Source organism: Lampetra fluviatilis, chromosome 44 (assembly GCF_964198595.1).
Source record: "Lampetra fluviatilis chromosome 44, kcLamFluv1.1, whole genome shotgun sequence".
Lineage (NCBI taxonomy): Eukaryota > Metazoa > Chordata > Hyperoartia > Petromyzontiformes > Petromyzontidae > Lampetra > Lampetra fluviatilis.
Window position 1 is genome coordinate 5738357 of NC_136318.1, and position 18574 is coordinate 5756930.

The window sequence follows — 18574 nt, forward strand, 5'->3', positions numbered from 1 at the left end:
TTGCCCGTGCATTATGCAGGATTAGCAGCATCAAAGGGAGGGGATAGGGGGAAGCATTAATATTGTTTTCAACCGCCGGGAGATGGAATCGAACCGACGGCTTTTGTTGATCGCGAGGTGGCAGTATTAGCGGCATGCAGCAGCAGCAGCACCCTCCGTTTTTTTCGCGCATGGGGGCCCCGAAAAAAATATAAAGGAGTGATTAGTGACCCACATTCACTACTGTACAACGGTGTTTGGTTTAAAGGAAGAAACCAAAAATGAATTCTTGGAAAATGTGAGATGGGAATTTTTTTTTACAAATAGAACCAAACCCACCCCCCCCACCCACAAAAGACAAAGATCGCCCAGAAAGCCTTAACAGGCTGTCGGGGCAAGTGCTGTTATTTGCGAGCCACACGCGGAGGGGGTGGGGGTGGCCAGCACTATGCCCGGCCGCCTTTGTCTTCCTACTGGCGATGTTTACACACAGCACCGGGTACTGTACTCATTTGAGGCTGAGTCGACCTAGGGGAAGCCCAGGACCGGTTCAGATCATCGTCACCGGTGTTGACCGTGAGCGGGAATCGAATTCGGGTCGCCGGGTTCACAGCGCCTATGAAGGCCGGCACTGCACACGAGGGGGTGGGTGGCTAACACCACGCCCGGCCGCCTTTGTCTCCCCAGTGGCGGTGTTTAGTGTTTACACACCGCACCATACACACACACACACGTGCAACATGTGCAGCTCACCAGAGTATCCACAGACACGTCGCAAACCGGAGCGACTCGGTTCAAACGCGTTCCGAATCGCGTCGGAAGATGCGTCGTAAATCGATCCGCGCGGTATTGTATAGACGTCTTAAACGCGGACCGATCGTAAATATGACCGTCGTAAAACGAAGACCGCCTGTAATACTTTAGATAAATTTGACCCCCTATGACTCCCCCCCACCCCACCCCATACCACCGCACATCCTTGGGGTCAGAATGAGGGTCAGCGTTCTAACTCCCTAGAGGTCAGAATTCTGTGTGAGGGGGGGGGGGTCACAGTGGCAATGCGTTCACCCTGAGGGGGCTATGGAAATGGCATCGAGTGACCACCAGCAGCAGCAGCTACAGCACCAGCAGCAGCAGCTACAGCACCAGCAGCAGCAGCAGCTACAGCACCAGCAGCAGCAGCTACAGCAGCAGCAGCTAAAGCAGCAGCAGCTACAGCAGCAGCAGCTACAGCACCAGCAGCAGCAGCTACAGCAGCAGCAGCAGCTACAGCACCAGCAGCAGCAGCAGCTACAGCAGCAGCAGCTACAGCAGCAGCAGCAGCAGGAGCTACAGCAGCAGCAGCAGCAGCTACAGCAGCAGCAGCAGGAGCTACAGCAGCAGCAGCAGCAGGAGCTACAGCAGCAGCAGCAGCTACAGCAGCAGCAGCAGGAGCTACAGCAGCAGCAGCAGGAGCTACAGCAGCAGCAGCAGGAGCTACAGCAGCAGCAGCAGGAGCTACAGCAGCAGCTACAGCAGCAGCAGCAGCAGCTACAGCAGCAGCAGCACCAGCAGCAGCAGCTACAGCAGCAGCAGAAGCAGCTACAGCATCAACAGCAGCAGCAGCAGCAGCAGCTACAGCAGCAGCAGCTACAGCACCAGCAGCAGCAGCAGGAGCTACAGCATCAGCAGCAGCAGCTACAGCACCAGCAGCTACAGCACCAGCAGCAGGAGCTACAGCAGCAGGAGCTACAGCACCAGCAGCAGCTGTAGCGGCATAGCCACGAAGAACGCCGACGCGGTGTCGCATCGCCCGACAGTTCCCGCGCCACGGGCTCTGGGGACCGGCGCAGAGGTCACCGTGTTGACGCGCCGTGCGCAGGAGTTGAACTCGCCAACCGCTGCACTAAACATTTCCCACGCAACAACGACGACGACCGCCATTCGACACTCTAAGTGGCGGTGACGTCACCACGACGCTTGTGCCAGGCTTTGTGCACGTTGAGGCCACGTGAAGTGTCGAACGCCCGCTGGCAGGTCACGGGACAGACCCAGGTGCCACGGGTCGACTGATTGAGATGACCGAGACGACTGGCTGATGCACCACCTGTGCCCCCTACTGTGCCAACTTGCTGTGCTTTAGCCACCCGGCGCTCCGCTCGTTGTTGCGAGTGTCGCTCCTCCGCCTCCCGTTGTTGTTGGAGGGCGACTGCCTCCAACTGCCCAGTAGCGTCCTTCACGAGCCTCCTCCACTGAGGCCGATCTTGACACCGCTGGTACCAGTCATCGACAAGTCCACTCAGCTCCACGTCCTCCTGTACCACATCACTCCATCTCTTCTCTAGCCCGTGCCGCGACCGTTTAGCCCCCTCTGTCCGGCCGAACAAAAGCTGTTTAGGCATGCGGTGGCTGGACATGCGGGCTACATGACCGAGCCAATGCAGCTTTGCCTGCTAGAGGAGCTCACCGATGGGACTTTGTCCAGATCTTTCAAGGATTTGTGAGCTCCTCACACAATCCAGCCTGGTTAAACCCATAATGGATCGTAGGCAGGCCAGCCTAAATGTTTCTAACCGGCGAAAAGATGTTTCATTAGGGCGGCCCATGTTTCGCAAGCATAGAGAAGGGAGGAGATGACCTTGGCCGAGAAGACCTGAAGCTTCATGCGGAGCAACAGTCCAGGTAGCTTCCACACAGCGTTATGCAACCGATGAAAATATGTCGCTTGACTGATTTGGAGTGAGACCTCTGCTGTCAAACCGGAGCCAGTCATGAGCACACTGCCCAGCTATGGGAAACTCTGCACTCTCTCCACAACTGCCGCCATCACAAATTGGGAGTTGTGGGGGTGGAGTGTCCGATGGAACAAAATACCCAGGCAGGTGCATAGTTTTAGTGGGGCTGATGGTAAGGCCCCACCTCTTAGTGGCAATCTACAGGTTCAGCGGCAGCACCTCCAACTCCCCCTCTGAGCGAGCAGCAATTACCAGATCGGCATATATAATATGGTTGATCAATAGAGCCATCCCTTGACTCCCATTGTATCTGTACCAGATGGAAATTACTCTGGTACAGCCATCGAAGGCTTCACGAACCACGTGGTCGAAATAGATGGTAAATAATGTGGGAGCCAGAGGACATCCCTGTCGCACCCCAAGGTGAACATGGAATGGCTCCAACTCCCGGCCACGTAGTTTTACCCGGGCCCGCTCACCATTATGAAGGTCCTTAATGATCTTGAGCAGAGGGTCAGGGACTCCGAAAATCCGAAGAACCCAGAGCCCAGGCCTACTGATGGTATCATAGGCCTTGACCAGGTCAATAAAGCAGAGATGTAGGTCTTGTTGGAATTCCATACACCTCTGCTGTAGCAGACGGACAGAAAATATGGCATCCATGATGTGTGGATGCACCGATGCCGGAACAGCGTGTTGATAATTACAAGCCCATGGGCTGCACAAAAATCTAGCAGCCTTCTACCGTTATTATTGAACTGATCTGGCCCATGCCTTCCAATCACTCCAGACCAGGTGCCAGCATCATGACCAACTCGGGCATTAAAGTCGCCCAACAAGACGACTCTATCCCAAGGGGCCACTTTAGCCAGCACCTGTGACTGGTCATAGCAGCCATTTGACTCATCGGCCTTGCCTGCATCCCTCCACGGACGTTCGTCTTCGGTGGGGGCATAAGTAACCACGACCACCACTCCTCGCCTCTGGTTGATGGGAAGGCGAGCCCAAAGTAGCCTGGGGCTTACAGCTTCCCACACCTCACCACCACGCTCCCACGCCCCCTTCGTTATTTTGTTCAGAAGAAGAGCCACTCCCTGTTGTTTGGCAGTCTCCTACCCCGAGTAGAGGACTGTCCACCCCTCATGGTGGCAGGAGCCGGAGCCGGTCTATCGGACCTCCTGAATATCACAGAGATCCAGGTGGTACCGGTCCAGCTCCCGACATAGAAGTGGCAGCCTCTCCTCCGCAGTGAGCGTTCGAACATTCCACGTGGCCACCCGTAGTGGTTTTTTGTTGTTTCTGGAGGAGCCCCGAGGGTGAAGATTCAGTCTCCTGGCTCCGCTAAATGGGGTTTGGCCAGGAGAAGTCATAGACGCCCGTCTCCCCGGGGCCTCCGGCACAAGCTTAATTAGCTATTTTGCACGTGGTTTTGTGGTAATTAATTCCCCACACACACCCACACGTTCTAACACAGTCATTTCACGGACTATAATACACACCCCCAACTCTTCACGTGTGTCTAAACAAACCGGAGAACTCATAGAGCTGGGCATTGGCGGTGGCCGCGACGTGCTAGTCGCGCCCTCAGCGCTTGGGATGCAAGAGTAGGCGGATCACGGGCAGATTTGTGAAATACTCTTAGTTCTTTCGGTAAAGTCACGTAGGTAAAAAATGAAATTAATAAAAATAAAACAATAAAAATCACGACGTTTTGGAGGCAACACAAGTCTCCGTCATCAGGTGGCTGTGACGGTCCCACCTGATGACGGAAACTTGTGTTGCCTCCGAAACGTCGTGATTTTTATTGTTTTATTTTTATTAATTTCATTTTTTACCTACGTGACTTTACCGAAAGAACTAAGAGTATGAATCCTTGCAGTCACGAAAGCTTCAAATCTAGATTTGTGAAACTCCCAAACCCTGCTCGGGCCGCGTGCGAGGTGGGGCCAGGCAATGGGCGGTACAGCAAATAGGACCGGAGCTACCAAGTGTTACGCGACACCTCCAAGCCCGTACACGGCAGCGCGGCCTTTTCCCAGGATTCCTCCTCCCGCACGGAGACAAACTCCACGTCGCTGCGCAAGTCACCGGCGAAGAAACGTAGGGACGCCGTCCCGAACAGCACACGGAACAAACCCAACAACACAATCGGAGAGCAAAGTACACTCTTTTTATAGTTATATAATTAGATATATATTCTTGAACACAATAACGGGCCAAACATCTCCAATGGACCAGGACCCCTCTTCCCTGAAACAGAGCCTCTGGCAGGCTCTCCCTGGGTGGCTAATCGACACCACCATCACCACCATCATCATCACCGCGCACGACACCTGACGGCTCACAAAGTTTCAGGAACGATTTGACACAAATTCGGGGTCCCCAATCAATTCAATCAATAATCAATGCTGGATTTAGTTTAGCTCTACGGGACCCCGTTTTTTTTTTCATCATCCGTTTTTGACGTTGCTGTTGTTGTTAGGAATTTTGGTCGATCTCGTGCCTCTGGTGGGTGCAGGGGTCACACGAGGTCGGGTGAAAGCGCGAACCCTCATCGCCGCGTGCCACGTGCGGCCCAAACTGCCGTCTCCGCCAGTTGTCGTCGTCGTCCGTCCGCGAGGAAGCGCTACGGAGTTCCGTCCGCTCGACTTGAGGCGATGAGCAAGCGATGCTCACGAGGCACCGCGGGCGACGAGATGTGAATTGCCTCGTCCGCTATAAAGGTCGTGGGGGGGTTCGGTGCCGATCCCGACACCTGCTGTAATATTTGGTCGAGTGCATTTTGTCTCCTGGTCCTCCACATTTACCAACGCGCCTTTGGAGTATGCGGCTGCTCTAAATTTATACGCGATAAGCCACTTGTCGTTGAGCTATCATTCGTGGCCAGGTCGCTTGTGAAAATGAGCTGCATAGAGCTCTGTGTGCCTTACCTGGTAAAATAAAGTTCCGTTTATTCTCTCACCGACTGGCCAGAACGGGCCACATTTCCCATGACACAGTTTATGTTACACACATCTTACAAACTCCCACCCCCCACTAGGATTATCACCAGCGAGGCTTAATCATTCTGACTTAGCAGCCGCAGACGCAGCGAGAGGTATGACTGGATACGGTGCGCCGGGCACGGCAATATTCACCGGATCGCTGGTAGAACGTGAACCCGGGCGGCGCGTGACCGGTAGCCACAGCCACCCGTTGTGCGCGAGGTATTGCCGGATGTGGTTGTGCCGGATTAAAACGAAGCCCCGTTTACAACACGTTTAAAAAATAAAGCGTAATGTACATCGACCAATCACGACTCTTCGCTTAACGCAGATTGTCTGCAAGGTTCGTGTCAAGGCCAATCATCGACGACCATCGTCACGAGCCAATGATTATAATCAGAGATGACGACCGTCGGCGGAACGGGGAGGGTGAACTTAGCGCAGTGACATTTAACTGCGGCACCCGGTCCAATTCCCTCCCCCCCACCATCACCACCACCACCGCCACCACCACCACCACCACCGCCACCACCGCCGCCTGCGTGCGCACCAGAGGTCGCAAATGGGTACCCGTACCCAGCCGAAATGAGTGACAAACGGCGACTCACCAGTGACTCACGGCCTACGCGTAACCGTACCCAGCCGCACCAGGGTCGCAAACGGCTACCCGTACCCGGCTGGGTATCGGGTACCCGGTTGCGACCTCTGGTGCGCGCTGGCAACGCCACGGAGTTTGCGGGAGGCTGAAAAGGTGTCGGCGTGGTTACGAACACACACACACGCACACAGGGGTCACGGTGACTCGGTGTGGCTGTCGCAGCGCGGTCCAGCAGAGATTTGCACCCTGGATGTTTGTGTGCCACTAGGTGGACAGAAGTGGCCGGGCGTGGCACTAGCCACCCACCCCCTCCCCCTCGTGCGCCGTGCCGGGCTTCAGAGGCGCTCGCTAACAGCACTTGCCCCAACAGTCCGTTAAAGGCTACACGGGGGATCTTTGTCATTTGCGTGCGTCTTGAGTGCGTGCGTCTTGAGTGTGTGCGCCTGTTAACGCTATAGAGGTGGTCGTCAACATCACCTGCTGTGTGTGTGTGTGAACGAGGAAGTGTGTGTTTGTGTGTGAGTGTGCAAGTATGTACGGCATGTATTAGTGAGGAACCACGTGTGTGTGTGTCCAAGTGTGTGTGTGTGTCCAAGTGTGTGTGTCCAAGTGTGTGTGTGTGTGTCCAAGTGTGTGTGTGTGTGTCCAAGTGTGTGTGTGTGTGTCCAAGTGTGTGTGTGTCCAAGTGTGTGTGTGTGTCCACGTGTGTGTGTGTGTGTCCAAGTGTGTGTGTGTGTCCAAGTGTGTGTGTGTGTCCAAGTGTGTGTGTGTCCAAGTGTGTGTGTGTGTGTCCAAGTGTGTGTGTGTGTGTCCACGTGTGTGTGTCCACGTGTGTGTGTCCAAGTGTGTGTGTGTGTCCAAGTGTGTGTGTCCAAGTGTGTGTGTCCAAGTGTGTGTGTCCAAGTGTGTGTGTGTGTCCACGTGTGTGTGTCCACGTGTGTGTGTGTGTCCAAGTGTGTGTGTGTGTGTCCAAGTGTGTGTGTCGAGCGGTAGTGTCGTTGTTAGCGGGCTGCGATACGAACCCGGTGGCCACCCGAGTTCGATTCCCGCTCGTGACCAATAACAGTGGCAAATATGCGAACTGGTCCGTCCTGTGTGTCCCCTAGGTCGACTCAGCCTTAAACGAGAAACCGGTACCGCGTGTAAATATCAGCGGCCGGGCGTAGTGTTGGCAACCCACCCCGTCGTGTGCCGTGCCGGCCTTCGCAGAGGCTACTTGCGAACAGCACTTATCCCAACTGGCTGCTAAGGCTATACGGGGGACCTTTGTCTTTTGCAAGCGTGCGAGAGAGAGAGCGAGTCGTGGTTCAAAGTTCCGAACAAACATGGCACATAATGGCATCTACAGACGCCTCTCTCAAACGGGGCTGTATTCAACTCCTGCGCAATACCACTTCACCCCCGCAGCACAAAATAGACCGATCCGGCCACCACTCTTCAGCCTTGGGTCATTCCATTGTCATTTCACAAATGGGGGGGGGGGGAGGGGGGGGGGTGGGAGGAGGGGGGGGGGGTCCAAGTGTCACACAGCAGCACGAACACTTTGGAACATTTCATTTCACGCAATGGGGGGGGTGTGACTGACGGTTAACAATTTGAAAAATATCAGCATTTATAAAAAAAAACGGAGCGGAATAATAAATCGTTACGCCGAGGATTGAGGATTGCGATCAGGTCCGTGCGTCCCGTTTCGGGGCGCGCCATTAATGTCGTCTTCGTCGGGGGGGGGGGGGGGTATTTTTCACGGGACGTTGTTTCCCCGCCCCTCTCACTGCCCCCCCACAAACCACGTGGGGGTGGAGGAGGGGGGGGGGCGGCAGTTGGTGGCGCCGACGCGTCAGTGGGACACGGGCGACGCTCCATGTGCCGTGATCGAGGGCGCAAACTCCTCGCCGCCGCCACCGCCAACGTAAAACCCCTCTTCCGTGAAGGTCATGGCCTTCGCCTCCTCCTCATCCTCCCCCTCCTCCTCCTCCCCCCCCCTCTTCCTCCTCCTGCTCCATCATCATCTCGTGGCCGCCGCCGCCGCATCCACCCGCCGTCTCCGTCGCCATGGCGACCGGCGGGGGGGCCCCATCCTCGTTGCCGCCGCCGCCGTCGTCGTCGTCATCGTCGTGGGGTTCCTCTTTCACCCGCGCCGAGTGCCTGGAGAAAAAGCAAAAAATATAAATAAATAAAACGTTGTCAAGCGGAAGAAGCGCCCCGATGCAGGCGCCGTGGATCTCCCCGCAACGCCTCCCGGACAAGCGTCGGTCGCGTCTCGGTGGTGGTGCGTTAACCGATGCCGGATGAATACAAAAATCACGCAGAACAGCACTGCGTCAATCTCGACTTGAAGCTTTCGTGACTGCAGGGATTCACATTGTTTGGTCTTTCGGTAAAGTCACGTCGAAAGGTTCAAAGAAAATAACAAAAAAAATAGCGGAAAACTACGACGGTTCGATCGCGACGCAAGCGCTCTTCCCGACGACGAGCGCCTGTGCTGCGATCGCAACGTCGTCGTTTTTTTGTTATTTTCTTTTGAGCCCACCTACGGGACTTTACCGAAAGACCCCAAAGAATCACGGACGCAACGGCCGTCCCGGCGTGTGCGACGTCGCTGCCTCGGCCGCCGAAAGACCACAACTCTCGGCGCCGGTCTTTTTGGTCGTTTCGTTATCGCCGAGTTTTCGGGCAGCGCCTTCGATCGGTCGATCGTGAACGGATTTTTCCACGGGGGGGGGGGGGGGGGAAATTCCGAATAGCGGCACAACTTCACCATGAAGTGTAGTTCACATCGGACCCATCTTTGCGAGAGCAATCGTTGACCCCCCCCCTCCCTGCTAGAGGGTGGACGGAAAGACGGACAGATCCAACGGATGGACAGACGGACAAAGCCAATCGGCAAAAAATATAACAGAATCACTACTGAGCCAAGAATGTCTGTTTGTGTGTAACGCGCGTGACGTCACTCCACATGCCACCCCCCCCCCCCCATCATTAATATTCATGAGCGGGTGGATTTTTACACTCGCGCAGGCCGAGCAGAAATATAATTTTTTTTCGCAAAATTCGCTTTAAGTTTCACGTTTCTTTATTGAAAGTGAATCTAATAAATAATTATACGCAGCAACAAAAGTGGATTTGGTGTCTTTATTTATTCCTTCAGCACTTGAGACAAAAGGTAAGTCTAATGGATGCTTCTACATTATGGTATAAGTGTAATAAAAGACTTGACCACGATGTCTGGCTCAGTGTCCTTTATTTGGTTCGTACTGTATTCCCACACGGCTGTCTCTACTCGTTCAGTCTCCACGGTGCTGACTCCGATGTCGCTCCAGTCCACAACAGCAGCCCCGCTGCTGTTACTCTCACACAGCCCCTTTTGGCTGTACTCGCTGCAGCTCCTCTCTCCTTCCTCCACTCCGCAGCTCTGACAGCCTCGTGCTGTCTCTCTCTCTTCGTCGCTCCTGCCACTCCTGGCAGCCACACCGCTGCCTCTAACACACAGCCCTTCTGGCTGTCTTCTCTGCAGCTCCACACCACTCTGTAGCTTCCTCCTGTCCTCGGGGTTGGCTCCCGCTGGCCGACGGTGCCCCCCTCTTCTCACTCGCCCGCGTGGCCTTACTCTTTTCCATTCACACCCCGACTGACTTCCCCTTCCGGTTTACCCGCTTAAGGAGCCGAACCTTCCACCCACGTCACGTGACTCCACCCCCCGTGACGTCACATCCGGAAGGTCGCTTACGCCCGCATTACATAAGTATAACCCGTAAAAACAAAGTTTTTCACTATAAATCCTTTATATGCGTGGCAGCGAACTTAATATAAAGGATTTAAAAATATATTCGCCTGTGGAGGACGCGGGGATCGATCCCGCGACCTTTGGCATGGGAAGCGAGGGCGCTACCAACTGCGCTACTCCGCCACGGCCTGTGGAGGGGTTAAGCTCTGGGCTCTTACACTCTGACGTTCAGCCAAAGCCATGAATGCGTTCTATTTGAATATATGTAAAATACATTTTTTTTTGCCTAAAAAGTGTAAAATTTTGGGAATTTTCACGAACAATAATTGTCTGGCACAACGAGTCTGTGTGGAAAATGTCAGCTCGATTGGATCACGGGAAGTGGGTTAAAAAACGACCGAAAGATTTGCACGGTCCTAAGCAAGCAAGCAAGCACGCAAGCAAGCAAGCACGCGAACTTAATATAAAGGATTTAAAAATAATTCTAGATTTGAAGCTTTCGTGACTGCAATGATTCATATTCTCAGGTTTTTTCGGTAAAGTCACGTAGGTAAAAACATTAAAATTAATGAAAGTTTTGTTTTGTTTTATTTTACTTTCATTAATTTTAATGTTTTTACCTACGTGACTTTACCGAAAAAACCTGAGAATATGATTTAAAAATAGACATTTATCGGTGATTTTCCAGATACTGTATCGAATTCCAAATTTATTTCAACCCCAGCGACCGAAAGCAGAAGATAATCTAGTATCAGAGCAGTGAATTTGAACAAATTGAAGGTCAGTTATATACAGGTACATGAAGTGAGGTGTTTTATGACGTAATTTTGCGCAAGAATCACTGCCATTAATGCAGTGCTACAGTGAAATGCGGTGAAGTGTTTGATGACATACTTTTGTGCAAGATTCACTGGCATAAAATTTACACAAGATACAATTATACTGGTAGGAACCTCCTGGTTACACCAGCCCACAGGGGATTATTGTGTCCGTCCGTCGTGCATCCAAAAATGGGAGGGGTGGGGCTCGGTGGAGAGGGGAGGGTGGGGAGGGGCTGGGTGGGGAGGGGCTGGGTGGGGAGGGTGGGGAGGGGCTGGGTGGGGAGGGTGGGGAGGCGCTGGGTGGGGAGGGTGGGAGGGGCTGGGTGGGGAGGGTGGGGAGGGGAGGGTGGGGAGGGTGGGGAGGGTGGGGAGGGGCTGGGTGGGGCGAATGGGGCTAGTTGGATGGAGGGAGGGGTGGGGCTGGGTGGGGAGGGGCTGGTCACCCCGTGGTGCCCTTATAAAACTCAACGTTTAACCTACTCACGCCGGCTTGTGCCCGCCCTCACAGTCGGGCATATTTGCGGAATACACCACGCCGCCGTTGACCCTGCAGGCCATTGACCGAGCAACCCAACGTTCCTACCAGCTCCCTCCGCAGGACAATGTGTTACTCTGCTCAATTTTTTCGTCAATATTACCAGCTTCCGTCCTAGGACGGGCAAACAAGCCCGTGGAAGTATTAAAGCAGAAGGTCTTACTCATTATTACTGGAGCAGTGGCACAGTGGTTAGCGCACTGGTGCTATGAACCCGGCAACTACATTTCAATTCACCATTGGAACCTCATTTGCCAGTAAAAAATATAATTGTTTTTTTACCCTTCTATCTGGCAACAAAACTGACACCTTTTTTTTACAAGGAGTCATGTTTGCATAGACCACAATACCTGCAGTCATAATGCAAACAAAAAACATAACTCTGATAATGTGCACTGTCCTTGAAGTTGATTGGTCCACACCCGAGACAGCTTTACTTAGAGCCTAGTCTCACATGGGTTGGACCAGATGACGCCAAAAGGCGCACAACTCAGAGACAATGCAGGTATTGTGGTCTATGCAAACATGACTCCTTGTAAAAAAGGTGTCAGTTTTGTTGCCAGATAGAAGGGTAAAAAACCAATTATCATACATTTCAATTCTCGGCCAGAGCTAACACCAGCGGCGAGTGACATCCGAACCGGTTCTGGGCTGGGTCTCTCTCTCCCCCTCCTTCACCTCATCCGCAGTGACCACGGCGGCGAGATGTTTCACTGCCTCGCCCGGCACGCAGGAGGCCATGAGTTCGATGCAGACCCCGACGCCTGTACATTTGGAGTTTGCCTGTCTCTCTCCCCATGAGGCACACGTGCATTGTTCAAATGGTGCTCCGCTTTTCCCCCTCCCCATTTAGGATCAACATGGCTGCTATAAATGCCCACGTGATGGTGATTAGCCACTTCGTCGAGCGATCATTTGTGGCCAGGTCGCTTCTGAAAAATATCTGTACAGCTCAGTGGGCCTCGCATGTTTAGATAAAAAATAAATGTTAATCGCTTAGTTTTAGACCAGCTCCATCACTGCACACCTACATTCGACGTTTAAAAAAGAATTCAACCAGGCAGGTGGCCGGGAGATGGTTCAGAGGTCAGATGACGCTGATCCAGCACCGATAAGATCCCGAGCTCTCATCCCGACCACCGCCTGTGTGATTCAACAGAGTTTAATGCCATTAGAGCAAAAATTCCGGTGATTAAAAACATCGGTTGGACCGTCACGCAGCGAAAATCCCACCTGGGTGGCAGGGCGAGAGTAGGAAGAGCTGCCCTCTACTGTGCGTGGACAAGCGGTCACTCGAAGGGACCTCAATGGTAGTTCTCCGATACCTGCTGTATATTTGGAGTTTGCATGTTTTCACCGTGGCGGTGTGGATTTTTCGCCGGGGGCCTCTGGTTTTTCTCCCTCCACGTTCAGAATCAGCACGGGCTCGGAGAAAATGGCTGCTATGAATTTGCACGCAATCAGCCACTTCGCTGATCTATCATTCGTGGCCAAATCGCTTCGGAAAAAGAGCTGCTATAGCTCAGTGGGCCTTACCTGGTAACATGGAGGTAGTTTAGTTTTTAGAACACGGAGATTGCACCGCTCTGCGACTGCCCCTCCCCACCTCCCCGGCAGGGGCTCTTCATCTTGTGACGACGCGACGCCGATAACAGTAACAAGTGGCATAATATAGTAACAGGTTTTTACCCTTTCAACTGGTACAAAAACTGACACCTTTATACAAGGCATCATGTTTGCAATAACCACAACACAAGCAGTCAAAATGCAAACAAAAAGAAACAACGACTGCTTGTGTTGTGGTTATTGCAAACATGATGCCTTGTATAAAGGTGTCAGTTTATGTAGCAGTTGAAAGGGTAAAAACCTATTACTATATTTTGCCACTGGTAAAGGAGGTGTCTCATAGTGTAAGTGGCATAAAGTTGGTCGGAAGAAATCAACAGCAACAACAAGAGCACCAATTCTACTCGTGTCAGATGACACCGCCGGCGACATCGTAACATCTCCAAAGCAGGACACGGTGCGAAAGCGCCGCCCCCCCTAAGTGTGTACGCTAAACTTCTTTCACACCGTACGTAGCCAACCGTGCTACTCGCTTGCCTACGCTACCCACAGGCCACCCCCGAATGAATCTCGGCAGTAGTTCCGGGGCGTCCGCTTCCCGCGGGGCGTCGCTTACGCGAGGTGCTGCGCGACCACCTGCTCGCCGTGCCTCTCCCAGCTCCCGCTCGCATCTCCGTGCCGGCGCTGGAAACTCTGCAGGTACTGTCGCTGCTGCTGATGATGATGCTGCTGCTGCTGATGATGATGATGATGCTGATGATGATGGTGATTCTGCCGGCGCATGGGCATGTCCGGGAAGGGCTCGCAGAGTCGTCCGTCGGGGGACGAGTCTGTGTCGTAGTCGTGGGGCGAGCGGTTGGGGCTGGCGTGAGCGTCGCCCATCGAGTACGCGTCTCCCTCGCCTGCGCAACAAAGACAAAGGTCCCCCCTGTAGCCTTAACAGACTTTTGGGACAAGTGCTGTTAGCGTAGCGGCACCCACGAAGGCCGGCACGGCACACGAGTATGTGGGTGGCCAGCACCACGCCTTAGTGGCGAAGTTGACACATTGACATGTGCGTGGCGACACGTGTGTGTGGTGACACGTGTGCGTGGTGACGTGTGTGTGGTAACACACGTGTGCGCGGGGAGTGATACCCGCTCGACCGTGATAATGAATCGGCGGCGAGCGACACCCCATGTGCCCTGTACGTAGACCCGTCCCCTCTACACAGGGCCCACAGACCTACATAGGCACCATGGATTTATTAAGCCATTATCTTCTTGGTTCTTTCGGTAAAGTCACGTAGAAGGGAAGTAATAAAATAATACAAATAAAACATAATGAAATAATTCTCACGACGTTTCGGCCACAACGCAAGCAGCCGTCCTCAGGTGAAGAATGAAACACCACCAAGCTTGGAGCGTATATTTAAGCTGGGTTGGAGGGGTGGAAGAAGAGCGCCTTGACAAAAGAATATACGCTCCAAGCTTGGTGGTTTTTCATTCTTCACCTGAGGACGGCTGCTTGCGTTGTGGCCGAAACGTCGTGATAATTACTTTATTATGTTTTATTTGTATTATTTTATTACTTCCCTTCTACGTGACTTTACCGAAAGAACCAAGAAGATGAATCCCTGCAGTCACGAAAGCTTTAAATCGAAATTTAAGTCATTATCACCGCAGTGGTGGTGGTGGCTACACTGCTGCTGCTGCTGCACGTAGCACACACAGATGTTGTTGTGGAACTCCCCACGACCCGTGCGTGGGTGTCGAGGAGGTGCCGTAGTAACCCGGGGTGGCCAAAAGGCGATACAGCGAGTGTGGACTCATCGCCATCTGTTTCCGTCTGTACGGGGATAGAGCGTTGCACCATCGCACAAGGCGTGGGTTTCCTCCGGTTGCTCCGGTTTCCTCCCCACGTGAATAATTATAAACACACGACCCATCACTGATTGGCTGAAACACGTCTTGAACTAAAATCCCAACGTGGCAACAGCAGCAGCGGTGGCAGGACCCCCCTGAAAAGAAAGTCATGGGACTCAGTGGCGCGCTCTCCTGGCTAAGTAAAATTATGATAAAATAAATAGGGAAGGGAAGGTCATACCCTCGTAAACGTGGTGTCCCGCCAGAGAGCCTCCCATGCCGGTCAGCAGCTGGTCACCAATGTCCATCACTCCGTACGACTGTAGGGGAAACAGGCGGCGAGCGCGGTGACTCTGGGGTCGGCGTCTAGCAACCAACACTCGACCAGCGTGGTGAAGTATGGTCAAACAACAACCCCTTCAAAATACGTCTGGCATGATGTGGTGGAGGCCTTCATCCAGCAGTGTATAGACAACGTCTGTGGACTGGGCGGTGTCGGACACTCACCGACATGCCGTTGTAATCGGCGCTGTAATGATGGCCCGACTTTGAGCTCTTCATCACCACGCTCCTGACGGAAGAAACAAGGTGGCGGAGAGACGAGGTGTCAACAACGGGGGGTGTCAACAACGGGGAGGTGTCAACAACAACGGGGGGGGTGTCAACAACGGGGAGGTGTCAACAACAACGGGGGGGGTGTCAACAACGGGGGGGGTGTCAACAACGGGGAGGTGTCAACAACAACGGGGGGGGTGTCAACACCGGGGAGGTGTCAACAACAACGGGGGGGGTGTCAACAACGGGGAGGTGTCAACAACAACGGGGGGTGTATGCGAGGCCCGTAATGGCCGTGTCGGGGATGCCGAGTGTGCACCGCTGGGGTTCTGGGTTCGAGTCCGGGTTGTGGTCGCCCCATTGCAGTGCGTAGCGATGGGCTCAGTGCATGAGGTCTGTGGCAACCGTTCCGTTCTCGTGTGTGAGAATGCGCGTGTGACAATGCCTACGTGCGGTCGACTCAGTCTCAAACGAGTCCCCGGTGCGGTGTGTAGTAAACATCGCCGCTAGGGAGGCAAAGGCGGCTGGGCGTGGTGCTGGCCACCCATCCCCTTCGTGTGCCGTGCCGGCCTTCATAGGTGCTCGCTAACAGCACTTGCCCCTATAGTCTGTTAAGGCTACACGGGGGAGCTTCAACTTTGTGTGTGTAACTGAGCAGTCAGCGCTGCGAACCCGGCGGCACGAGTTCGATTCCCGCTCACGGCCGAAATGAGTAACCCGGTGCGGTGTGTAGTAACCATCGGCACCGGGGGGGGGGGGGCGGGCGTGGCGGTGTTGGCCATCCACCCTTCGTGTGCCACAGCGCCGGTCCCCTTCACAGGCGACGCTACTCACTACCGCAGCAACTTGCCCCCCACAGTCTGTTGAAGGCTACACGGAGCGGGGGGGGGGGGGGGTCGCTGTGCTTGTTGTTTGCGAGGCGCGGGAGTCACCCGGCGAGTTTGGGTGGACGCCGCTTCTGGAACTCGCCCTCGTCCACCGTCCACACGGCGCCCTTCACGTTCTCCACGCGCACAAAGCACTTGTGCAGGCTCAGGTTGTGCCGCACGGCATTCTGGGACAACACACGCGCGAGCACGCACAGCTTAGGCGTCGGGGTCAGCGGAAGGGTTAGGAGGTAGGGTCAGGGTTCGTTAGGGGTAGGGTCAGGGTGAGGGGTAGGGTCAGGGTTCGTTAGGGGTAGGGTCAGGGTCAGGGTGAGGGGTAGGGTCAGGGTTCGTTAGGGGTAGGGTCAGGGTGAGGGTGAGGGGTAGGGTCAGGGTTCGTTAGGGGTAGGGTCAGGGTCAGGGTGAGGGGTAGGGTCAGGGTTAGGGTCAGGGTTAGGGTTAGGGTCAGGGTTCGTTAGGGGTAGGGTCAGGGTCAGGGTGAGAGGTAGGGTCAGGGTCAGGGTCAGGGTTAGGGTCAGGGTTTGAGGTAGGGTCAGGGTTAGTTAGGGGTAGGGTCAAGGTTAAGGTTCGGGTTAGTTTCTGGGTTTAGGGGTAGCGTTAGGGGTAGGGTCAACGAGTCAGGGTGAGGGGTAGGGTCTGGGTAGAGTCAATGAGTCAGGGTGAGGGGTAGAGGTAGGGGTGAGTCAGGGTGAGGGGTAGAGGTAGGGGTGAGTCAGGGTGAGGGGTAGAGGTAGGGGTGAGTCAGGGTGAGGGGTAGAGTCATTGAGTCAGGGTGAGGAGTAGAGGTAGGGGTGAGTCAGGGTGAGTCAGGGTGAGTCAGGGTGAGTCAGGGTGAGGCTGTCGCGTCGAAGTTGTCGATGCTCAGGCTTGGTGCCCTCACCACCGTCCACGTGGTGGCGTTGTTTCTCAAGTTCACAGCTGCAGTTGCGGGTTCAGTGCTCAGGGTTCATGCTTAGGGCTTTCTGGTTCACGGCTTGGGTTTATGGTTAGGGGATTGTGGTTCAAGGTTTCTGGTTTATGGTTGGGGGTTCAGAGTTTTAGATTACGGACAGGGGTTTGGAATTACAGTTAGGGGTCGTTGGTTAGGGGTCGATGGTTAGGGTCAATGGTAAGGGGTCAATGGTTGGGGGTCGATGGTTAGGGGCCGTTGGTTAGGGGCCCATGGTTAGGGGTCAATGGTTAGGGGTCAATGGTTAGGGGCCGATGGTTAGGGGTCAATGGTTAGGGGTCTGTGGTTAGGGGCCGATGGTTAGGGGTCAATGGTTAGGGGTCGATGGTTAGGGGTCGATGGTTAGGGGTCGATGGTTAGGGGTCAATGGTTAGGGGTCGATGGTTATTGGCTTATTGGTGCGGGGTTTGAGAGAAGCCTCTGACCTTCCACGTGGCGGCGTTCTTCCTGAAGTAGGCGAACGTCTGAGTGAACCACGTGTAGATCTCGTTCAGAGTCAGCTGCTTGTCCAGGGCCTCCACGATGGCCTGAGGGTTCGCCGCCGTCACCAACACCGTCACCAACACCGTCACCAACACCATCACCAACACCGCCACCAACACCGCCACCAACACCGTCACCAACACCGTCACCAACACCGCCACCAACACCGCCACCAACACCGTCACCAACACCGTCACCAACACCGTCACCAACACGGCCATCAACACCGTCACCAACACCGTCACCAACACCGTGACCAACACCGTCACCAACACCGTCACCAACACCGCCACCAACACCGTCACCAACACCGTCACCAACACCGTCACCAACACCGTCACCAACACCGCCACCAACACCGTCACCAACACCGTCACCAACACCAACACCGCCACCAACACCGTCACCAACACCGTCACCAACACCGTCACCAACACCGTCACCAACACCGCCATCAACACCGTCACCAACACCGTCACCAACACCGTCACCAACACCGTCACCAACACCGTCACCAACACCGCCATCAACACCGCCATCAACACCGCCACCAACACCGCCATCAACACCGCCATCAACACCGTCACCAACACCGCCACCAACACCGCCACCAACACCGTCACCAACACCGCCATCAACACCGCCATCAACACCGTCACCAACACCGTCACCAACACCGTCACCAACACCGCCACCAACACCGCCATCAACACCGTCACCAACACCGCCACCAACACCGTCACCAACACCGTCACCAACACCGCCATCAACACCGTCACCAACACCGCCATCAACACCACCACCAACACCGCCATCAACACCGTCACGAACACCACCACCAACACCGTCACCAACACCATCACCAACAAGGCCATCAACACCGGTAACGCGAGTGGGATATCACGCCATCAAGCGAGCGAGCGGAACTACGTCGC

The 18574-nt window shown here is 54.5% G+C and overlaps 1 protein-coding gene across 2 annotated transcripts in view; it reads right to left on the reverse strand.

Moving 5' to 3' along the window:
* Nucleotides 1-6180: 6180 nt before the first annotated feature.
* Nucleotides 6181-18574, reverse strand: part of LOC144947338 (uncharacterized) — a 64483-nt gene continuing 52089 nt past the window's right edge. For both annotated transcript variants that reach the window (XM_078876605.1, XM_078876604.1), the window contains exons 12-17: nt 17582-17683; nt 16253-16374; nt 15273-15336; nt 15007-15085; nt 13538-13823; nt 6181-8420 (exon numbers count right to left, since the gene is read on the reverse strand). In XM_078876605.1, coding sequence (XP_078732731.1) covers nt 8228-8420; nt 13538-13823; nt 15007-15085; nt 15273-15336; nt 16253-16374; nt 17582-17683 — 846 coding nt within the window. In that variant the 3' untranslated portion in view covers nt 6181-8227. The remainder of the gene's footprint in view (nt 8421-13537; nt 13824-15006; nt 15086-15272; nt 15337-16252; nt 16375-17581; nt 17684-18574) is intronic.